This window comes from Molothrus aeneus, chromosome 18 (genome assembly GCF_037042795.1).
Source record: "Molothrus aeneus isolate 106 chromosome 18, BPBGC_Maene_1.0, whole genome shotgun sequence".
NCBI classification, from domain to species: Eukaryota; Metazoa; Chordata; class Aves; order Passeriformes; family Icteridae; genus Molothrus; species Molothrus aeneus.
The window spans coordinates 6,326,103-6,344,493 of record NC_089663.1 but is presented as its reverse complement, the minus strand read 5'-3'; the positions used below and the strand labels follow the sequence as shown (position 1 = coordinate 6,344,493).

Genomic DNA, 18,391 nt, shown 5'->3' with positions numbered 1-18,391 from the left:
CTTTCCGGGGGTTCGCCAATGGGATGCGGAGAAGGCGGTGACGATGCGCGCTGCTGGCCAATCCTGAGAGGGCCTCGGCCGGAAGCACCCTACCGGGTGTTTTCGCCGAGTTTGCCATCTTTGCTAAGGGCGACTTGCTTGCTTTGCCATTAAAAGGAGCCCGGAAAAGGGGCGGAAGGGCCCCATCAGCACCCGGTGATCGAAAAGAAGCCGAGCGGGCAGGAGGGGCTCCCGGCGATGGCCGTCTCGGAGGGCGCGAGGGCCGGGCTTCCGCCCTCATCCGCAATGGCCGGGCGGGTGGGCGGTGCCGCGCGGCACGCTGGGAGGGGCGGGGCCATGGGTGGGGCCCGGCCCAGCCCGTGAGGCGAACAAGCGGCGCTGGCCCGGCCCGGCCCGGCCCGGCCGCCCGGAGGGAGCGCCCGCTGCCGCCGCAGCCATGGTGAGACCGGGGGAGCGCTGGGGAGGGGCTGTGTCACGGCGGCGACGCTTCAGGAGCCCTCAGTGGTTGTGGTGACACTCGGTGTGCTGTAGATACTGATGAGTGCGTTCTTCTCTGTTGTTGTTTTTTTTTCCTCTCTAGTTCTCTTTCAATATGTTTGACCACCCCATCCCCCGGGTGTTCCAGAACCGTTTTTCAACCCAGTACCGCTGCTTCTCGGTATCCATGCTTGCCGGACCTAATGACAGGTCAGATGTGGAGAAAGGCGGGAAGAGTATGTGCATGTTTTATTTTGACTAATAAACTCTTGGAAGAGTGTTTGTAAATAGTGTCGAGTATTGCAGCTTTTGGCCAAGACAGCGGGAGTATTGAAAACACGGTGACAGAGTGCTGAGCAGCCTGAGTCGGGCTCTGAGGAAGGAGGAGGGGTCATGTTCCCTTGTATTGCTCGGTAATTATATGTGTTTACCAAGTGAGTCGGGGTCTATGAGTATTAGGATGAGAGAGTCTTCATCTATGAAGTTTCTTCTTATAATCTTGTATCTAGTGTGAGCCATGGAAGGTTATGATTAAGGAGTTCCTCCTCCCCACCGTGTTACACTACATTTAATTTTTATAAAGAAAGAAATAGATTGGCCAACTTAGTTTTCAGGCTGTCAGGCTAATGCTATGTCGTTTTGAGTTGGTATGGTCTGAAGAGCACCTGTGAGCCCTAACAAATAAAATTAGCTTTGGGAAAATTTCTTTTTAGTAAAAGCATTGTAAAACCTTGTCTTCTCTTTTATTTTTCCCTGATTATAATAATCTCCACATAGCAAGGATATTTGTCATGACTGATTCTACTGAACTGTCTAAAAGTGAATTTTCATAATTTAGGATCTGCCCTTTTTTTGAAAGAGGTTTTAGAGAAAGAAAGAATAAAATTGTGTGTTATGTACTCTTGTACAGATGTACTTTTCCTAATTTTACATTCTTATTCATTTCTGCAGTAATTATGCCACCATCAGCTTTGGATCAACTCAGTAAGTGAATACTTTATTCTGGAATAACAACTAGAAATAGGAACAAATGTGTATTTTAGTTATCTATTTAAGTCTTAAATAGACACTGTGATAATAACTAGTTTAAAAAATGTATTTTGAAGGTATTTTTTCTGTCAGAATTCGTGGAGCTTGTCTGCCTTCAAGTACAGACATCTGAAGTGTTGGGGTCCCTGAGCATTTAAAGTTCTGAGTGCAGTGCCACACTGGAACTGTGTACCTGCTTCCTCTGTAGTTTTGAGCAGTTGGGATAATGGGGTGAGGGGAATCCTCTCCTATGGTCTGGCCCATTCTCTTGGTGATGTTTGATCTCTGAAAGCTTCAGCAATGTGCTTGGGGCTTTTAACAAAGAAAACTTTTTTCTCCTTTCTCACTAGGCCGCCTTAATATTACTTACCCCATGCTGTTCAAGCTGACCAACAAGAACTCAGACAGAATGACTCACTGTGGAGTGCTGGAGTTTGTGGCTGATGAGGGCATCTGTTACCTTCCACACTGGGTGAGCTGCCTCATGCCGGAGTGTCAGAACCTGAAAAGTAGGATTAGCAAGTTGCCAAGTTTAATAATAAGGAGGTGGAATGTTTCCTGACAGTGCCTGTCTCTGCTGGTCATGTTCTACAATGGTCCCTTCAGTTCTGGCTTAGGCTGCCTTCTGCAGAAGTTTAACTTAGCAAGGCAGACTGCTTTTAATGCGCACCGGACTGTTCTTGCTGAAATTGAATATACACAAGAGCTGATATATACAGGAGAGAGATTTGAAAACATCAGACACGTTGATAGGGCTTTGTGTGTTTGTTTCCATTCTTGCAGATGATGCAGAATTTGCTGCTGGAAGAAGGAGGCTTGGTGCAAGTGGAGAGTGTGAATCTGCAAGTTGCTACTTACTCAAAATTCCAGCCACAAAGTCCAGATTTTCTTGACATCACCAATCCCAAAGCTGTGTATCCTTCCTATTCAATTATGGAATAAGGGGAAAAAATTTCTTCCAAACTGGAATGATCAAACAGAGCGAGCTTTTCATGTGTGGCTCATACACTTCCTGTAGTACATGGCCACTGCTGCTCCTCCTGCAAACAAGAGGGATGGGGAGCTCATGTACAGAGATGTGGTCAACTGTTGGTACAAAGTGTGGTCTGAAGAAGGAGGAGTGTTGGCTTAAAATCCAATGAGTTTTGAGTGTCCCTTTGAAGAACTTAGACATCCTAACATTTCCTAAAGTCCTTTCTGCAGTACTGATGACTTTTAAACCATGTTTGAGAAACTAAGGATTAGAGATCTACAATATGGTGACTTTAAGGTTTTGATGTTGTACTGAAAACAAATATTTCATCTTAACATACTCCAAAGACTGGAAAATGCATTGAGGAACTTTGCCTGTCTAACTACTGGGGATGTGATTGCCATCAACTACAATGAAAAGGTACAGTGTAGGGTTGAGGGCTGTAGACTAAGTTCAGTTGTTGGATGTTGGTACTAAAACAATCAACCCAGAGCTATACAGTGTTTTGGACAAGTAATCCCATGGCAGATTTCACAGTTGGCTTTCTATTGGGGGGAAAAAGGAGTCAGCTGAGTCTTTTTCTGAGCTGTTAAGTTTCTTTGGACTCACAAGAAAATAAATGCTTGTGCTGTTGAAGATTTTACAAGTCAAAGGAAAGAATTTATCCTAAATTCAGAATTTGTTTTCAAAAATGCAGATTAAAGTACATTAAGAGTGTAGCAAGGTACAGTAATGGGTTCTCTGGCTTCTAAATTAAAAACTTTTGCCTCTAAATTCTCTAGAGACCCTGCAGTATTGAGTCCTCAACCTAAAGAATACTTCCTTCAGGTCTGGAGGGAAAGGTTTAGGTGTGCTTTCCTTACACATAATGCAATCTTCAAATATCTGTGACTGTTTCAGATCTACGAGCTTCGGGTAATGGAGACCAAACCAGATAAGGCTGTGTCCATCATAGAGTGTGATATGAACGTAAGTTAAAGCTGATTGGGAAAGTCAGCCCTAACTGTGCCCTCCCAAGAGGAGAGGCACCTGAGCAGTGATAGCTCTGCACACCCAGCCCAGCTGATGCTGCAAGAAAGGTGCAATCCCTGGGGTAGGGAAGGTGACTCACTTGGGAGTGCTCATGTGCCTTTGTAACCCCATCTGTGATCCTGATTAGCACTTCATGTACATCAGATGACTGCAGAGCCCAGAATTTAATGTTTAGCTTTGGCATGTTTTATCTGAGTTTTATTTAATAGCCTTGTCTTGACTCATATTTCAGTGATAATGTGGAGGAGCTGTTTTACTGCTCTGTTTCCATTACATGCTAAGGTTAATTCCTAGGAGGAGGCTTGTCTTTTTTTAGTTCTGAGTTTAAGTGTTTAACAACCAAACCTTAGTTATTTTTAGATCAAACGTAGTGATAATAGTTCATGGAGTTTTGAGGAATAGAAGTGTAAAGGTTATGATTTAAAGAAAAATATTAATCATGGGTTTTTTCATGCTTCTTGTGTAAATAGGTGGATTTTGATGCTCCTTTGGGATACAAAGAACCAGAAAGAAGTGCACAACACGAAGAGACCACAGTATGTTAAACTTTTGTTCTTCCAAAATCCATTCCCTAGAAGTCACTATTGATTGAGGGGGGAGCAGTAAGTGCCAACATAATTTTTTTTTTTAGTTCTTAGGGGTAAATTTTACTTACCAAAAGCTTTTGCATGTGTTACTTAGGAGACTGATATTTACCAACTGTTGTTTTGGGAAAGTGATTGTTCTGAAGTTTTGTTTGGTCAGAAATACTTGGAACTGTTTTCATGTCATGTGCATGTCAGAACAGAAACAAAATGAACTTGTTTTTTCCCTCTCAGGATGTGGAGACAGACCACAGTGGATATGTGAGCGATATAGGATTTCGTGTAAGTGCCCTGGTTCTGCTGGTTTCTGAATGCTGTAAAATGGCGAGGGAAAGTTGTGCTGAACAACTGCAAAATATTAGTACCTATTCTTGGAGATGCTTGTTATTTAACAGGCAAGTGCCTGTGACTGTTTTGTGTGATCACAGCCAGGAGCAGCATGACTTGCTCTCTGCAAAGGGCAGATGGGAGACTGAAACAGACCCCTACACCCACAATTCATCAGCTTATATGCACCAAAAAGAAGCATGCTGAATTTAAAAACTAAATAAAAACTGCTCTAAGATTTTACAGGTATAATGTTTTGTGCAGTGTGCTTTCAAATGCCACGAGTTCAGTTAAAACTGGTTATGTATCCACAGGCATTCTCTGGATCTGGAAACAGATTGGATGGCAAGAAGAAAGGTGTGGAGCCCAGTCCCTCACCAATTAAACCAGGAGACATCCGAAGGTATGTCTGTATCATTCACTTGTAAACCAGTGCAGGATGAGTGTTTGAGCAGAGTCTGTTTTTTTCCCTGCTCCTGCAATGTAAACAAACTAATTTTGTCATGAGCTTGCCTTAGAAAATAGTCTTTCTTATCCACAGGGTAATGGAAACATGCTTGTGGCCAAGCTTCCACAAAAACTCCAGTATCTGAGTATTTACTTCTGCAATCTTTAGAAAATAATTCAGTGGTTTAACTCTAGAATTATTTAGAAATGAAAATGTGCAGTCAGTGTTAGTATTACACTGACAGACACAGAAGAGGTCTCTCTGTGTCCAATTCAGAATAGATCTCTCTGTGTCCAATTCAAAAGTATATAAACATAATATTTTTATGCTTCTTTTCCAGAGGAATTCCCAACTATGACTTCAAGATCGGTAGAATCACATTCATTAGGAATTCACGTCCCCTGGTCAAGAAAGTGGAAGAGGTAAATAAAGTTGAATCCTCCCCAGTTTTGCACAGAATTAGAACTAAGATCCAAATTTGCGGTCCCTCTCTCTTTCCCCTTGTTTTTTTTTGCAGCATGCTTCCATTAAAAAGTGGCAGTAGTTTAGAATGGTTTGAGTTGCATGAAGCAGCCTCTGATGTCCTTGTTACTGATGGAAAGAGATTGGCCTGGTGTCAGTTTATTCAGCCAGTTGGCTGAAGGTCACCAAAATGCTGCTATTTTATTTTCAGGAAGAAAGTGATTTTTATCTAGATTAAGGATGTGAAATGTCTACAGTCAGTGGCTGCTCTGATGGAGTATTCTTGCTAACAGTTGTTCAGCTTTCATCACACACAAGCCGTGAGCCAAGAGGTAAAACCTTTTTTCCCCTCTCTTTCTTTTTCCCAGGATGAGTCTGGAAGCCGCTTTATTGCCTTTTCAGGAGAGGGGCAGTCCCTGCGCAAGAAAGGAAGAAAGCCCTAAGTTGTGGTACCTTCAGCTAGTTAGGGGGAAAATAAAATAACAGTTGCAGCATCTTGGATCTTGATGATTGCAGTTGAGAGATCGTTTTGCAACACAGGAGCGCTTCATAGGTGTTTTGGTTTCATGTTTAGAGCTGTCAGTTCTGGGAATTTGGAAGAAGCTTTTTGTATGTGTTGTAAAGAGGGGAACGCAGATCTGTGGTAAACCTGAGAAGCAAAACTAACAAGCCCTACCTTCCTAAGGGTCTGGTTCTTAGACTACATCTTCCCTTCATCTCCTGAGTGATGATGATCTCATGTTGCTCTGTGCTTGGTATTTTCCTCCCTTTATATGTGTTTTGCCACCATTTCAGATCAGCTTTTTGGTGTGGTGCAAATGAAGGGTGACTTTGGTGTTCAGGATTTTAGTGCAGGGAGTCTCTTTGAGCTTAGCTTCAGGTGTTGGGTTATTAATCATTCTAAGCAAACCCCCTGTAACTGCTTTTTATATTTATAATTAATAACATGCCTTTTAATAGTTCAGATACTATAACGTAGCGTAGCAATCTCTTGGCACCTGTAGGGACAGGAGGGACCCATCTGCACTGCCCGGTGCCACTTTGGAATGGTGCGAGCATATCCTGTGCGCCCTCTCGTCTGCCGGCGAGCGTACCGGGGTGCAACCCTGCGCTCTCCTGCGAGCCCGAGTAAAGTTCCTCATTCCCAGCCGCGTGCCCGTGTGGTGATTTCGGACCGACCGAGGGCCGGGGGATTTTCGGACCGACCGAGAGCCGGGGGCTGCGGGGCGACCCCAGCGCCTCCACGGGCAGCGCCCGGCGCTTGCGGCCGGCGCTGGTCCCGTGCGGCAGCCGCGCCGCCATTGGCGGCCGGGCCCGGGGCCGTTCTGTGCCGCCCCTCGCCATTGGCTGTCGGGCCGGGGCCGTTCTGTGCCGCCCCTCGCCATTGGCTGTCGGGCCGGGGCCGTTCTGTGCCGCTCCTCGCCATTGGCTGTCGGGCCGGGGCCGTTCTGTGCCGCCCCTCGCCATTGGCTGTCGGGCCGGGGCCGTTCTGTGCCGCCCCTCGCCATTGGCTGTCGGGCCGGGGCCGTTCTGTGCCGCTCCTCGCCATTGGCTGTCGGGCCGGGGCCGTTCTGTGCCGCTCCTCGCCATTGGCTGTCGGGCCGGGGCCGTTCTGTGCCGCTCCTCGCCATTGGCCGTGGCTGCGGGTGCCGCCGTAAGCGCGTTGGCCATTGGCGGCGGCGGGAGCATGGCGGGCACGGGCGGCTCCTGGAGGGTGAGCGGGAGCGGGGCCGGGGGGGCGCTGGGGCTGGGATTGGGATCGGGTGGGCGGCGGGACTCGGTTCAGCCCGGCCCTGTCCGTCCGCAGCCGCCGCGCTCGTGCGAGGATTACTGGGGGGAGTGGAAGCATTGCCGCGGGCTGCGCCACGCCTTCCACCACTACTACGCGCACGGGGAGCTGCCGGAGTGCGGCCGCTGGCGGGAGGACTACGAGGCCTGCCGAGCCTGGGAGAGGGACCGCGCCCCCGCCGCGCAGGTACCGGCCCCGCTCCCGGTCCTCGTCCCGGCCTCCCGGGGCTCTCTAGGGCGGGGCTGCTGGCACTGAAGCCCCGCAGCCGCGGCGGCTGGGGAGGGTTTGGAAATGCCGGAGGTGGGTCGGGTTGTCTTAAAATCCGGTGAAGGACCCTGGGAGAATTTTCAGTTTTCAGCTGTAAAAGCTCTGGGTTTTTGTTACTCTGATATTTGCTTTCTAAAAGAGAAATCCGCCACGTTAAAGGGAGAAGGCATTGCTGGGGTGTCTGGAAATGCCCCTGGCTCCAGCCCCCGGGACACGGGACACCACCAGCCCTGCAGCGCAGGCTCCAGCCGAGCTCCTCCCTGTCGCCAGCCAGGACAGCTTCTGGCGAGAGTTTCCTTTGTAACTTAGGAGCCAGAGGCAAAATATAAATATTATTTAGTTAAAAATTTGTATTCTGGCTTACTTAGAAAACATTTAGTACTTCTGCTTAAGCATGATAATTTTATCTCAGATGTTCACAGCAGGAAATCAGCTCTGTATGACTGGAACATCCAACACTATTATTGAAATATTTTTTTTCCTGTATTTCAGGAAGCTTTGTGCAAGAGTGAAAGAGCTCGAGTTATGGAAAAACAGAAATATGCTCCAGTGTGGAAGCTCAGGAAGAGCCCACCATCTGACTGGTATCTACCACTTGACCACGACAAATCAAATGAATAAGACTGTTTTCTGTTTTTGGTCAGTAACATAATACACAATTCAGAATTATGCTTTTTTTTTTTCCTTCTGCATCATCTTGAAGTTATTCAACTGTACCTCTGCCCTACAATACGTTAGCACTCACTCAAAAATTCTGAAATTTTATTTAAACGCTGAATATTTTTAAAAGGAGATTTAAAGTGCTTAATTTGGTTGTGGTCTTTTACTGTTGATTTACATTGCAGGATTTCATTTCAGCAGGCACCTTTCAATTAATGCATACATGCTCTAGCTCTGAGGGCCTCTTGCCCTACCAGCTGGCATTGAGCACTTCTGGAACAAGGTACCCACCCCAGGCCTGCCAAATAGGGAAAAAAACAAGCTGGGACTCTTCCTTGCTGGCTCAGGAAGATCCCAAACACTAGCATTTAAAGACATTTCCCAGAATCAGGATTGTGGTGGTTGAAGAGCTTCTCACCTGTGGGCTGCACACCCTGAAAGTGCCCCTGCGTGGAAGTGCTCTCCAGTGGTGGTGTGTGTTGTGGCACTATAAAAACTATAAAAAATAAAGGTTTAAACGAATGTAGAGAGAGATCTGGTTTGTATTAGGGCAAACCCACAGAAACGTAGTTACAACAGTTACATGGCAATATAAAAATAAAGAAAATTGGCATTGACACTGTGTAAGGTTGTGTAGCTTTGCTAGGTGAATAGTCATTAAAACACAGAGATACTTCATTTATTATTTTACAGTCACATCCTGCAGTGTTGTAACCTGCAGGAAAAATTGTTTATTACTCCATTCTTTCTTCCTTCAGTCACTGAGCACCTCCTGGCAGCCGAAGCAGGAGCGCCCCTGTCACTGTGTGTACACCTTGGTGATGTCGATGCACTTCCCCTCGGGCGGATCGTAGCCAGGAAGGGGAGGGGTGTAACTGGGTCCCTCCCTCTCGAAGGGGAAGAGCCCCTCGTCCCTCAGGATTGCTGCCTGGTACAGCTCCTCGGATTCCAGCTGCAGCTCCCTCAGTGCCTCCTGCTGAGATTCTACAAGGGCTTTAATTGCTTTCTTTTCTGCCTCATCTTGTTTCTGCTTAAACAAACACCACTTCTTCAAAAGTAAAACTCTTCTTTCAGACTCTTCAGGAGAAAGAGCAGGAAGACTTCGCACCCTGATGAAAAGAAGGGTAACACTGTAACAGAGAAACAGCCTGACTCCAAAGACCAGACTAAGAAAAACGAAATGCCAAAACCAAAAATCTCACTGCCAGGCAAAAACCCCCCACCAAACCCAGAGAATACATTGAATTCACTAGTAATTTAGTCAGTCTGTGAGGTCTTCCAGTCACTCTAACAGGAAATGCACTGTTTTTCATTATTTTTAGCAAGAACAAATAGTATTTCATTTGCACATTTTTGTCCTGATGGAGGTGAGCAAGGTTTTGTACCAAGGCTATGTTGCAGTTGTGCAGAAGGAGAAATTCAGTGTGAGTGCACGTGCAGGTGAAAGGCAGACCTACTGACCTATTGCTCTCTGTGTACTTGAGTGGGGTTATAAAATCCTCAATTGGAATCAGTTCTGGGGCAGCTTTTTCCAACTTTTTAAGCTTTTTCTTCATACGCTCCTTCTGTGCTTGCTCTTTCTTCACATCCACTTTCTTTTTCTTCTTTGGTTGTGCTCTACAAGGGAAATAGTTAATGAAAAGATATTTTGTCCTTTCATTCAACACCAGCAACGTTCACTTTCTTTACCATTGTTTAATTTGTCCCTGACACAAGTTCCAGCCTTCAGCTTTATTCAAGTAATGTAATTTCCAGTGACATTTCTGCTGAGATTTTCTGCAGAGAGAACTGTAACTGCCTGGGAAAAGCAATTTTGTGCTGAATATGAGAATGACCTGAGGAAGTTCCACAAAAAATTGAATTAGAATTGTTTTAACTGGCTCTGAGTGCACCATAGCAGGTTTATCATACAAGTGACTTGTGCTGGAAAGGACCTTAAATCTCATGTGATTCTAACCCCCTGCCATGGGCAGGGAAACCATTCACTAGACCAGGTTTCTCCAAGCCCCATCCAACCTGTCCTTGAAAAAATAATCCTCTTATTTCACATTAAAGAAGACTTCAAGTGGTTTTATACATGCTTCTGAAATTTCTGCATTTGGAGCCAAGTTCAGGCTGTAGATGTTACTTCTCCATGCAGATCTGAGATATCATTGCACACTCCACAAACACAAATTGACCCTGATTCCTGCCTGGTAGATTGAACAAACAACATATATGGTGTGAAACAGTCCCTCTCCTAAGAGCGACCTGGGTATTTTAAATCAAGCTGTATCAAAACAAAACACAGACACTGAAATGTGGCACAGAAATACACATGGGCTGCCTCTGCCTTCACAGCCAAGCATTTCTGGTTCAGCCAGGGTTTCACTGGTATTGCCCAGCAGGGAATTCTGGAGCACTGCATAAATCCCAACATTTCCAGCTGTGATTGTGCTACCCACAAGCACAAAGTGGTAACTGTATCACCTCTGAACTCTCCACAAGAGGCAAACAGTTCCCAACTGCTCTGGCATATAGAGACTTAAACATGTACAGTTAAAGGTTAAATGTAGACTTGGGAAAATTTGTGTTCCCTCAGTGGATGAGAACACTTCTGTGTGACTCCAAGAAAGCTGCACTCACCTCACAGGGAGGGATGTCCTGAAGCCCAGCAATGAGCTCTGCCAGTGACTCCCTCGGAGCGGGACCCTCTGGGGCAGCCAGGAGCTGCAGGAGGAAAAGCAACATAAGGAATGAGGAGGAACTGACTCTGGTCATTGATTCTGCACAAGAACTGTTTGTTATTCACATTTTACAGTGACGAGATTTAAACCATCTCTGGCCACTTCATTCATGGCAGGACACAACGTTTGCCTAGAGATAATCTCAAACTCTTGAGCTGGCAACTGATCCCAAATACGGACAGGTCGGTGTGAGCCCCCCAGGGTACCGAGGGGTGACAGAGGTACAGTTTTTGGATAGGTTAGAGCAGTTTTAGTTTTAAGCTCTGACAATGACCCCTCTGAGGAGCTGGTATGGGAGAGGTCAGACCACCACCGCTCAGACTAGGAGGGGGATGCCGACTGTCGTATCTCGGCGGTTGTCACGGGAGGACGAACCCGCCCAGGTGCCAAGGCACCGACTTCTCCAAGTGCGGGGGCCCAGCGCGGGCCCAGCCCCAGGAATAGGCGGGAGCGGGCTGGGCAGGCACTGCGGCTAAGGGCCGCTTCCCGGGCTCCCTTCCCGCGGTCCTGGGGCAGGGCGGTCGCAGGCCCGGTCCCAGAGCGCGGTCCCAGCCCTACCTGAGCTGGGCCCCGCGGAGCCCCCGCGCCGCCGCCGCCGCCGCCGCCCACATGGCTCCGCGTGCGCCGCGCCCCCGTCGGCCGCGCTCCGACCCCGCGTTCCCCGTTCCGGAGCACAAACGTTCCGGGGGGCGCCCTACGCGGAGCTCCCACCCCGCCCGCACTGTCTCGCTCCGCCCGGCAGGGGGCGCCCGTGCGCGCTGCAGGGCGGGCGGCGCCTGGCGGGGGAACGGCGGGGTCGGGGGCGCTGTTTCCCGCCGGGCCGGTTAGGCCGTTGCCAGGCGCCGAGTTCCGGCGGTGCCGGATCGCCGGCGGCGCCGGGCGGGGGATGCGGCGGGGCGGCGGCGGCACCGGGACATGGAGCGGCGCTGAGGCGGCTCGGGCCGGCCGGGGGCGCGGGCACTGCGGCGCCGGGCGCGGGCCCATGGTGGCCGGCCGCCGCTGAGCGCCGCGGCCGCGGAGGCAGCCCGGGCGGAGCCGCCCTGGGGTCCCGAGGGCGGAGGCCGGCGGGGGCCCCGGGCGGGGAACAATGAAGCTGCTGAAGCCGACCTGGGTCAACCACAATGGTGAGGGCCGGCCGGGCAGCAGGTGCCGCGGGCCGGCCGGGCAGCAGGTGCCGCGGGCCGGCCGGGCAGGTGCGGCGGGGGAACGGGCGGGCGGCACACGCGGGGGGCGCGGGGCGGGCGGAGCCTCGGGCCGCTGCCGGGCGCTCCCCGGGCGGCCGCGGGTGCCGGAGCTTCGCCGGCCCGGGAGCGGCCGCTGCGGGCGGGGGCAGCGGCAGCAACAAGTCCGTGCCGGCGGACGGGAGCGGGAGCGGAGCCCGGGCTCTGCAGCCGGGCCGGTTCCCGAGGGCGGCATGGGGACAGCTCGTCCCCGGGAGGGGGCTGGAGGGGACCCGGCCCGCCCGGCACGGCGAGTGCGCTGGGGACAGGCGGGCACCGCCGCGCCCGGGCTCTGCGGGGACGGCTGCAGGTTCTGAGGGAACGCTGAGCTGATTCCGCCGGCCGGGCACGGCCCGGGGCCGCTCCGTGCTGGTGGAAGTGCGGGGAGAGTTTGAATGGAGTTCAGCCCGTGCAGGGGTCGAGGTCCCCTCGGGATGAGTGTTCAGGTAGGATGAGTCGGTATCCAGTGTACTGCACTGACCACCCGGCTCTCACATTGCTGACACTAGTACAGGATTAAAAATCCTCCAATGCACTGAGCTGTGCTATCGTTCTCCACGGAGGGAAAAGTTTCTTCCAGCAGTTCTTTCAAAACAACTCCCTGAATTTATGTAATGTCCTGTCTGCCAGTCCTCTGGTGATGTTGAAGTGAAGTGTGAGCTAAAACAGCTCAGAGTGAGGTGTCGATATTGACAGAAGGCTTTGTACTTTCCTTGTGTGGCAAATGCAGGACAGCACCAGAGTTTATGTCATATTTACACGGCTTAGGATGAATTTCCAGTGACAAGAAACCTAACACAAAGAGCTCACTTCTGTTTATGCAAGTTTTACCCTCAGATTCATGGGTACAGCTTCATTTCAACTGCAGATTTTATACTCTGTCATTGTATACATGTCATTGGCTGGGCTCATGTAGCTGATTGATATCTAGAGTAAAACTAAGACCAGGTTATTCAAGCTGGAAAAGTGTGCTTTGAGTTAAACCCCCAAGTAGAACTTTACAGCTGCCTTTCTGCAAGGGTTGTGTTCTTTTTGTTCATGCTGCAAATGTTGATAACAATTTAAGCCTCGAGTTGCCATTTGTGTGCATCTTTACTTGGCCCTCTCGAGGGACTCTACAGGCAGCAGATGGACTCAACCTTGTAACCAAAGGTTATACAGAACTGAAAAAAATGTGGAAGTGCCTTATTTGAGATGTTTTTTACGTTTCTCCTTGATTACTCTAAACAAATATACCATTTACATCTTAATCTCTGTAACTTCTTTCCTTAGTTTTGTACCTTTTGCTATGGGTATGTATTTGAAATCTGTAGCAATTTAGAAAACATCCAACTATTGCAGAGCACAGGCTTCAGCCAAGCAGGGCTTCATTTACAGAGCCCTGTGATGATGGATAATGCACTACACAGGGCCTTGATGGTCCTGAATTTTACTCCCATTTCTGCCACTGACCTTTTGGGATGAGTTTGGCCAAGGCACTCCATCATCATTCACCACCTGCAAAACAGACATTTGCCAGCAGTTCCACTTGTGAGGTGCTCTGAGGGCTGCAGAGGTGTGCAGGGCTGCGTGACAGTCACACATTGCTGTCCTTGGGGCAGGGAGGGCAGGATGAAAACCGGTGAGTTTAGTCAGCCTCTTGTAACGAGCCTGGGTTCCGGATCCTCCAGGCATTGCTGCCTGCCAGGAGTCTCCATCACTCCTCGTGGGCCTTCCTCTGGGCTCTGAAACCTCTCCAGAATTCACACTCTGTGCTGGAGACTCTGTGATAATTCCTATTCCTTTGATTTCTGCACAGGCACATGGGGCTGTGCCTCACTGTTCTCGTTTGTGACTCCTGACAGCAGGGCTGCCTCTTCCACACTCCAGATCCAGCTGCTGTAGTTCAGCCTCTTCCCACTCAGTTTTGGGAGTTTTGTTTTACTGAATGGACTAGAATGATGCTTCCAGGCATACATTCTCCAGGAGATAATAGGCACTAGAAGTGAGTGTTGTAGCCAGGAAATCCAGCACACCTGGGAATTATGTGCTGCACAGGCCAGATGCTGCATGCTTACAGTAAAAGCACTTCAGCACATTTTGGCTCTACAGGTTTTTGCCTTGGAGTTCTTCATGTCACTTTTTCTGAGTGCTTATTGGAATTATTGCTTGCTCAGATGCATTTCCCATGAGCTTTTCACACACTTAATGTGGATTTGTTAGATTTTGCATGAAATTCTCATTATTGTTGTGTTCTTCTCTTCCATGTGTCTTTGACTTAGAGCAAGGAAGAATATTCAGAAGTGCAGTCTAATTTTGGGGGTGAGAGCAGATGAATGTAGGATACAAGTGCTGGGATTGGCTTCTCTTTCCCAGTATTGCATTCAGTACCTCTGTACACATGCATCGTGCATCCAGCAGCTGCCTGTACATACTCAGCACTCAGGGTTTGAGAGCTCAGGTGCTTAAAGACAACTCAGGCAGTCAAACACTGATCCCTGTGGGAAAGGAGGTCCCTTGCTGTTCCAAGAAACCCTTGCAAGCCCCAAGGTGCTGCTCATGTATAACAGCTTGTGGAAACTGGAGCCTGCTGTTGTTTAAATATAGGCATGGAGTTTATCTCTCCAAGCTGTAATGGTGGAATGTAAATATTTGAATTGATTTGTGAGTCACATTGAATTTTATGTATTAGATGGGCTAGAAGCAAATTGAATAGAAATTAATTCATTTTGAGGTAGAAATTCACCTAGGACTCTTCTTATATTTAATTGATTATTGTATAAAGTTAAGGAACAAACAAAAATGATGCAATGTTTAAAATTGCTTTTATTCTTCACTGGTGTATTTTTTTTTAAGATGGAACCTTCTCCTTGGGTTTCAATTATCTTACTTAGATCTTTTTGTTCCAAGCTTGTTTCATTATCAGTATTTCTTTAACTGCAAAATGCATATTTGGGTTCTTTAAACAAATAAGCCCACAGGACATCTGGTATATCATAAGGTGCTCTGTTTTTAATGAACCTGATTTGCCTCCTCCTGCAAATGTGATTCTGGGAGCTTCAATAATTTAAGCTTATCTTTTTTTAGAAATTATTGCAAGAGGTCAGAATGTCTTAAAACACACTGTGTTAGATTTTAGTGTTGCTGCTTAAATATCACATTTTGTTTTGGTGCATCATTGCTGTTGGGAAACTCAGCACATCTCCAATTAGGAGCATGGGAAAGCTTCAGGCACTTTGAAGCAGGGCCCTTGTGCCTTTTGGCTTGTTTCAGCAGGAACTAACAACATAATCTGATAAAGACATGGACCCAGGGAAGAAGGTGATTGCTATCAAATAATGACTTCTTCTTCATTATTTTGAGAAATTGAAGGAAGTGAAGAAAAACCCAGTATCTGTGCTCAATTTGTAAACCACAAGTAGCATGGAACAATTCTTACAGCTTTAACCTGTTAGAGTTATCCAGCACTGTAGATGGCATTCTCTTGATAGTGGTACCCTGGAGGAAAGAGCACCCTGGCAATGCTCTCTGTACTGTGACCACTTCATCTGTTCTTTGCTTTTTTATTTTTTTTTTAATTGGTAATTGGACTTTGGGCACTGAGCAGATCACTGTGTATCATTAGTTATCTGTGGAATAAGATCCCTTCCTGGATCACAGTTGAGCTGTGTAGGAAACTTTGTTGTCCAGGGCTTCATTTATTACTGCTGCCTTTCCTGGGTGCAAAGTCCATACCCTCTTTAAACTTCATGTATAAAATAATGCCCTGTGGTCTGACAGCTTTCACTGAGTTCTGTATTTTTAGGATTATAACAATTTATGAAAAGCTACTCAGTGCTTATTTGATTGAACCCCAAATTTATGCTAGGAAAAACCTAAAAATAAATGTTATCCTGCTATGTAAATATATGGATGGTTTGTGTTTGAACACGTGGTCGTCAATGCGAGTTTCCATTCATGTAATAAAATAGAGGAGAACTGAAAGTGGCTTGGAGTGACCAGAATGATCAGAGCTCTTTGTACAAGGAACAGAGGAGTAGAGCAGGACTCTTTGGGCAAGCAGTGGGGTCATTGGGCTGGGGACATGATGGACACAGTTGTGAGTGGCAGAAAAGGGATCAGTGTTGAGTGATTTTCATTCACTGCCCTTCTGTACAAGAATTAATTGTGTTAAAGTGACAAATAGCTGGCACAGATCCATGGAGTAGGAGGTTCCTCACAGAGTCCATGGCTGAGCAGTGGATCTCTGTATAGGGGTTGTTGAATTATGGATCTGAGAAATGGCTCATTGGATTTATAGAAGAAAGTCCATTGAGGGCCCCTGATTCAAGAAGGCAGATCTGTAATTTCTTTGCAGTTGGAAGATTATCTTAGGAAGAAGCATTGTGTGCTCACCATTGCACAGATCCTTAGGGACTTCTCTCGTGCTGGCTTCTGAACACAGAGTGCTGGGCTTGGTGGACATTTTCCCTGGTGGGGCTAATTTAAAGCATTTATGGAGAATTTGTAGCTAAGTTACCTCTGGCTCTCTAAGCAAAGTAATTTGCTGGATCTCTTCAACCCCATTTGTGGATCTGTGAAAAATCTTTGCCCAGGAGAAGGGAGAGAGCTGATGTTACTGCTCCTGTAGAGTTGTGCTCTTAAGGCAGGAATTGGAGAGGCTGTGGTAGTTTTAGACATATAGTAAAGGAAAGGAAAATTATATCATGTCAGTAATTTTTGCAAAGCAATGAGTGCAATGACAATTTTTTGGAATGTGTAGCATATCTGAATATGCCTGAATAGTAGTGGTGGTGGCTAGGTTGCTGTTCTTTCTGATTTGCTGGGAAAGTTTTCTTTTGGTGCAAATGATACAGAGGCAAAATGAGCCAGGTTATTAAAATTCAAAGGTCTTTGATGGCTGGCTTCCTACTCTCCCCTACACATCTAATGGCAAATACCAGAGTAGATGAGCTCTTCTTGCCCAAGATTTGATGCAAATTGAAAATGTCACCTCTTCCTCCTCTAAGGTCTCCAGAGTGGCCTTTTCAGTAAGTTTCAGAGGGCTCAACTATTTCAAATGATGCACTGGTTTAATATAAGGGAAATCCCACATTTTGGAAAAGGTAAAAGAATATTTGTTTCTTTTTTGTGCTTCTCTAAATATTCAGCTTAGTCCTGAATGTTGCATTTGAGTTAATAGAATAAAAGCAAGAATCAGGCATAACAAGCTGAAGAAAAACCACAGCTCATGTATGTCTCAGCTCATGTGTGCTATGTGGTCTGAAGGACTTGGAAGGAATGTAAGTTGAGTGCCATCTTTCTGTGCTTAAGGTTTTTGCTTGGCTGCCTGTGAAAATTTTAAGGGAAGTCACATGTCAGAGCTGCAGTATATCCAAATAATAAATCCAAATAAAACAAACCTTAGAACAAGTCAACATAAAGGATACAAAAGTAAAAATGAAGCCAAATGTGTATCCCTCAAAAAGTAAGAAAAAGTGGGTATTTGGATTTTATTAGGAGTTTAGTGTCAAGGTTTCAGTTCCTACAGTTGCACATAAAAGTTGCTGTACAATAAGATCTCCAGGTTTTATCATTTATGTCTTAACATCTCATGAAGATACTGCACAAGATTGACCCTCATGGGAAATTTATCAAGTAATCTTGGTGTGTGGGTACTGATACTTTTGGCTGTTTGGGAGATTGCCTTATTTTGCAGTGGCATATATGTGATCTTGCTTGCAGAGGCTTTCCAGTTTGAACGGGTTGGAAGTGCTGCCAGAAATTCTTTGTATGTAGAAATCACATGTGTGTTCTTTCACATAATCCTTAGTGGCAGCTCTTTGAGCATCACTGGAAGACAGGAAGCTGCTGCTCCCCTCTTCCTTTTCCTCTGCAAAGGTTAAAACAACTGTGAACATAAAGAGAGTGAATATGAGCCAGTGGTTGGAGCAGAACAGGTTGGAAGTGAGGCCTTTCTAGTTTCTAAAGCTGTTCCCCAGCTATGTTTTTACAGAGTTTACATTCTAGTAAAATTATTAGCTTTCTTCTAATGAAGCATGTGGAGAATTGAAGGATTTAAGAGTAATACTATTGTTGTTAGTCCTCCTCTTTCTATATGGAAGCCATAAAATCAAAACTGGTCTTTGGGTAGAAGAGTTTCATTAAGCGAATTGAAATTTGAGACAGGTAATGGTGTGACCAACAGATGCAGCCTGAGATTGGGAAGGATTTTAAAAAAACAAAAACAGAAACCAAAAGAAGACTTGCTTCAGGTCATCAGCTAATAAACTGTAGAAACCTGGAAGAAATTCCATTCTCAAATACAGTTTTGCTTTGTTGGCACTTGCTTTGTGGTATTACTTTGCTTTGAGGTATTTGGCATATCCTGCTGGATTAAGTGTCCCTGGTTATCTCTGGTTTTTGTGGCATGATAACT

The 18,391-nt window shown here is 46.9% G+C and overlaps 4 protein-coding genes across 9 annotated transcripts in view; 3 read left to right on the top strand and 1 right to left on the bottom strand.

Moving 5' to 3' along the window:
- Positions 1-332: 332 nt before the first annotated feature.
- Positions 333-6,479, top strand: UFD1 (ubiquitin recognition factor in ER associated degradation 1). Of its 3 annotated transcripts, XM_066562015.1 has the most exons (12): positions 333-439; positions 581-713; positions 1,429-1,461; positions 1,857-1,978; positions 2,290-2,420; positions 2,827-2,899; positions 3,380-3,448; positions 3,982-4,047; positions 4,330-4,377; positions 4,737-4,825; positions 5,211-5,292; positions 5,701-6,479. In XM_066562015.1, the coding sequence occupies exons 1-12, from the start codon at positions 437-439 to the stop codon at positions 5,773-5,775; spliced, it is 924 nt and encodes a 307-aa protein (XP_066418112.1). In that variant the 5' UTR covers positions 333-436; the 3' UTR covers positions 5,776-6,479. The 3 variants fall into 3 exon arrangements, with proteins under 3 accessions (XP_066418112.1, XP_066418113.1, XP_066418114.1); XM_066562016.1 differs by lacking the exon at positions 333-439 and having other exon boundaries at positions 593-687; XM_066562017.1 differs by lacking the exons at positions 333-439; positions 581-713 and adding an exon at positions 778-890.
- Positions 6,480-6,983: 504 nt separating this feature from the next.
- C18H22orf39 (chromosome 18 C22orf39 homolog) lies at positions 6,984-8,665 on the top strand. Its single transcript, XM_066562048.1, has 3 exons — positions 6,984-7,046; positions 7,140-7,307; positions 7,881-8,665. The coding sequence occupies exons 1-3, from the start codon at positions 7,020-7,022 to the stop codon at positions 8,007-8,009; spliced, it is 324 nt and encodes a 107-aa protein (XP_066418145.1). The 5' UTR covers positions 6,984-7,019; the 3' UTR covers positions 8,010-8,665.
- Positions 8,573-11,413, bottom strand: MRPL40 (mitochondrial ribosomal protein L40). Its single transcript, XM_066562047.1, has 4 exons — positions 11,333-11,413; positions 10,674-10,757; positions 9,510-9,665; positions 8,573-9,157 (listed from the first exon to the last, which is right to left on the bottom strand). The coding sequence occupies exons 1-4, from the start codon at positions 11,383-11,385 to the stop codon at positions 8,848-8,850; spliced, it is 603 nt and encodes a 200-aa protein (XP_066418144.1). The 5' UTR covers positions 11,386-11,413; the 3' UTR covers positions 8,573-8,847.
- Positions 11,414-11,829: 416 nt separating this feature from the next.
- Positions 11,830-18,391, top strand: part of HIRA (histone cell cycle regulator) — a 31,910-nt gene continuing 25,348 nt past the window's right edge. For 2 of the 4 annotated variants that reach the window (XM_066562038.1, XM_066562037.1), the window contains exon 1: positions 11,830-11,898. In XM_066562038.1, the coding sequence (XP_066418135.1) occupies positions 11,862-11,898 (37 nt within the window). In that variant the 5' untranslated portion in view covers positions 11,830-11,861. Of the gene's footprint in view, positions 11,968-18,391 lie in introns of all 4 variants that reach the window. The other 2 variants (XM_066562036.1, XM_066562034.1) reach the window with 1 other exon arrangement.

What these genes read in the sequence shown, in the direction of transcription:
- UFD1 (XM_066562015.1), top strand. An exon ending in TGTGGAGAAAGGCGGGAAGA is followed by an intron (nt 714 to 1,428) that starts GTATGTGCATGT and finishes TCATTTCTGCAG; the next exon opens with TAATTATGCCACCATCAGCT. An exon ending in ATCACCAATCCCAAAGCTGT is followed by an intron (nt 2,421 to 2,826) that starts GTATCCTTCCTA and finishes CATACTCCAAAG; the next exon opens with ACTGGAAAATGCATTGAGGA.
- C18H22orf39 (XM_066562048.1), top strand. Translation starts at nt 7,020, where the DNA reads ATGGCGGGCACGGGCGGCTCCTGGAGG. An exon ending in GCACGGGCGGCTCCTGGAGG is followed by an intron (nt 7,047 to 7,139) that starts GTGAGCGGGAGC and finishes GTCCGTCCGCAG; the next exon opens with CCGCCGCGCTCGTGCGAGGA. An exon ending in ACCGCGCCCCCGCCGCGCAG is followed by an intron (nt 7,308 to 7,880) that starts GTACCGGCCCCG and finishes CCTGTATTTCAG; the next exon opens with GAAGCTTTGTGCAAGAGTGA.
- MRPL40 (XM_066562047.1), bottom strand. Translation starts at nt 11,385, where the DNA reads ATGTGGGCGGCGGCGGCGGCGGCGGCGCGGGGGCTCCGCGGGGCCCAG. An exon ending in CTCCGCGGGGCCCAGCTCAG is followed by an intron (nt 10,758 to 11,332) that starts GTAGGGCTGGGA and finishes TTCCTCCTGCAG; the next exon opens with CTCCTGGCTGCCCCAGAGGG. An exon ending in AAGTACACAGAGAGCAATAG is followed by an intron (nt 9,158 to 9,509) that starts GTCAGTAGGTCT and finishes TCTTTTCATCAG; the next exon opens with GGTGCGAAGTCTTCCTGCTC.